A 2,162-nucleotide genomic window follows, 5' to 3' on the forward strand; every position below is an offset into this window, starting at 1 on the left:
TACAACAGTGTGACTGTTTTGGAATAAAATGTTCATATATTTCCTTTAACATCCTCTGTGTTGTGTGCTTATTGTTTAACCATTGATATGTTCTAGGTCATTTTGAGACCTTAAGGAGCATCAGGTACTGCTGGAATGTCTACCAATGGCATGTCCATCTTTTTGTGAGAAATTACACTGGTCACTCAAAACATTTAAATAGCATTAAGAAAGTATGAATAGTCTTCAATTTAGATTAGGAACTGCAAAAATACTTTACTAATGATTTGTAAATAGTTTATAAGGACATTTATTAAACATCTTATGAATACTTTTATAAATCATTAATACATAAGCTATTTAGAAATGTGAGAATACCTAGATTACTAAATTTAACACATGTGGGAGTAATGAATAATAAATGGTGAGAAATGTGTAAATGCCTTACAAATGGTTTATTACTGAACACTATAATGTGTTACCCATGATTGCATATTCTTGCATTTTACCCTCAACTACTTACACAATACACCATTGAGATAGACTTGGACGTTATCTGATGTCATGCAATATTGTACATTTAAACTCTACCACACTTGATGAAGACGTTGTGTCCCAATTGAGCCATTAGAGGGAGATGTTAAACAACATATAGAATGAATCTTGACGTCCTCGGAATGTACTATTGGAATACTTACTTTTTATAATTAAATAACATGGAACAACCACAGACTTTGGCATTTGGAATTTAAAACCCTAAATGACTACAATGTCTTTTATAAAACAAGCTTATGCCTTCTTATGCCTTCTCCAAGTCATTCCATTCCAATCCATCCAAATCATTCTGTATCATCACCACATATATATATGATGACAACCCTGAGATAAGTAATGTCAGTGTATTGTTACATGAAAGAAGCAATTACAACAAATGTATTACAAAACATATCAAACCTATGTGTGTCATATTTAGGAATAAAAACATAGGAACTATGAACGTCATAACTTCTGAGTTAAAATATGTTTAGCTGTCACTTTGAACCATGGATAAAAGAAAGCATAAATTATTGGATTAATTAAGGAATTAACAAGTGGCAAAAAGCTGATGATAAATAATGATAAATTGTCAATAAAAAAAAAAAGTAAATACAAATAAAATGGAATCCAACAACTTAGATAGGTGAAAACAACAATAGCTAGAGTTTTTGCTGCTTTTCTCTCAGACTTATTTGCCTGTACAGTTTTAACACCAGACACACTGGCAGCCTCTTTTGAAAATACCTTTTTGGCCTGTGATCTGGCCACCACAAATATTTTCAAATAAAGTGTTATAATAATAGAGCACGGGACAATCATTGAAATTACAAATTCAATTATATTACCCCAGACTGACCCTTCTACAGTAAAACATTCTTTCAAACACCTGCTGGGTACCTGTACATTTACAAAGATTTTTACAATAGCAGCATCGTATATGATACAACAACACCAGGTAATGGATATACAATACATAATTCTTGTTATTGTTATTTTAGAGTGGTACAATAAGGGATCACACACAGCAACATAACGGTCAACAGATATCAAGACCAAATTGCCCAGAGATAAAGAAGTGCAAAAACAGGTGACATAGAAATAAAACCCACAGAAATATTCCCCAAAATCCCAGCATGGTTCCATTAATGCTACAGTCGTTACTGGTATCACAATCAGTCCCACCAGGAGATCTGACACAGCCAGAGAGAGGATGAGCAGGTTGGTTGGAGTGTGGAGCTGCTTGAAGTGAGAGATGGATATGATCACCAGTATGTTCAAAAATACTGTAACTGCTGAAATCAATGAGAAGAAGATGTACAGTGTTATGTAGATAGATGTCGATAGCAAAGTCTTTCTGCAAGAAGAGTTTCTGTCTTGAAAACAGTATTGAACATCTTCATGTGTCTCCATTTGTAATAAAGTGTCCAAATGCTGAGGTCCTGCTCCTGCTTGGTCCTGTGTGTGACCCTGTCAGGTCAGCCTTCTGACAAACTCTGAGCTCTGCCTCTCTATTTATCTCTGAATGACTGACACACAATCCCCTCCCCAGTGTCTCTCTGCACACTCACACGCACACACACACACACACACACACACACACACACACACACACACACACACACACACACACACACACACACACACAC

The 2,162-nt window shown here is 35.2% G+C and overlaps 1 protein-coding gene across 1 annotated transcript; it reads right to left on the reverse strand.

Annotated features, from left to right (window-relative positions):
- Positions 1-978: 978 nt before the first annotated feature.
- Positions 979-1,926, reverse strand: LOC311129946 (trace amine-associated receptor 13c-like; the record flags this gene model as incomplete). Its single annotated transcript, XM_084162514.1, has 1 exon — positions 979-1,926. One exon carries the CDS (start codon positions 1,924-1,926, stop codon positions 979-981), a length of 948 nt encoding a protein of 315 aa, XP_084018640.1.
- Positions 1,927-2,162: the final 236 nt, after the last annotated feature.

Source organism: Coregonus lavaretus, assembly GCF_964263955.1.
Source record: "Coregonus lavaretus genome assembly, chromosome: 5".
Taxonomy (NCBI): domain Eukaryota; kingdom Metazoa; phylum Chordata; class Actinopteri; order Salmoniformes; family Salmonidae; genus Coregonus; species Coregonus lavaretus.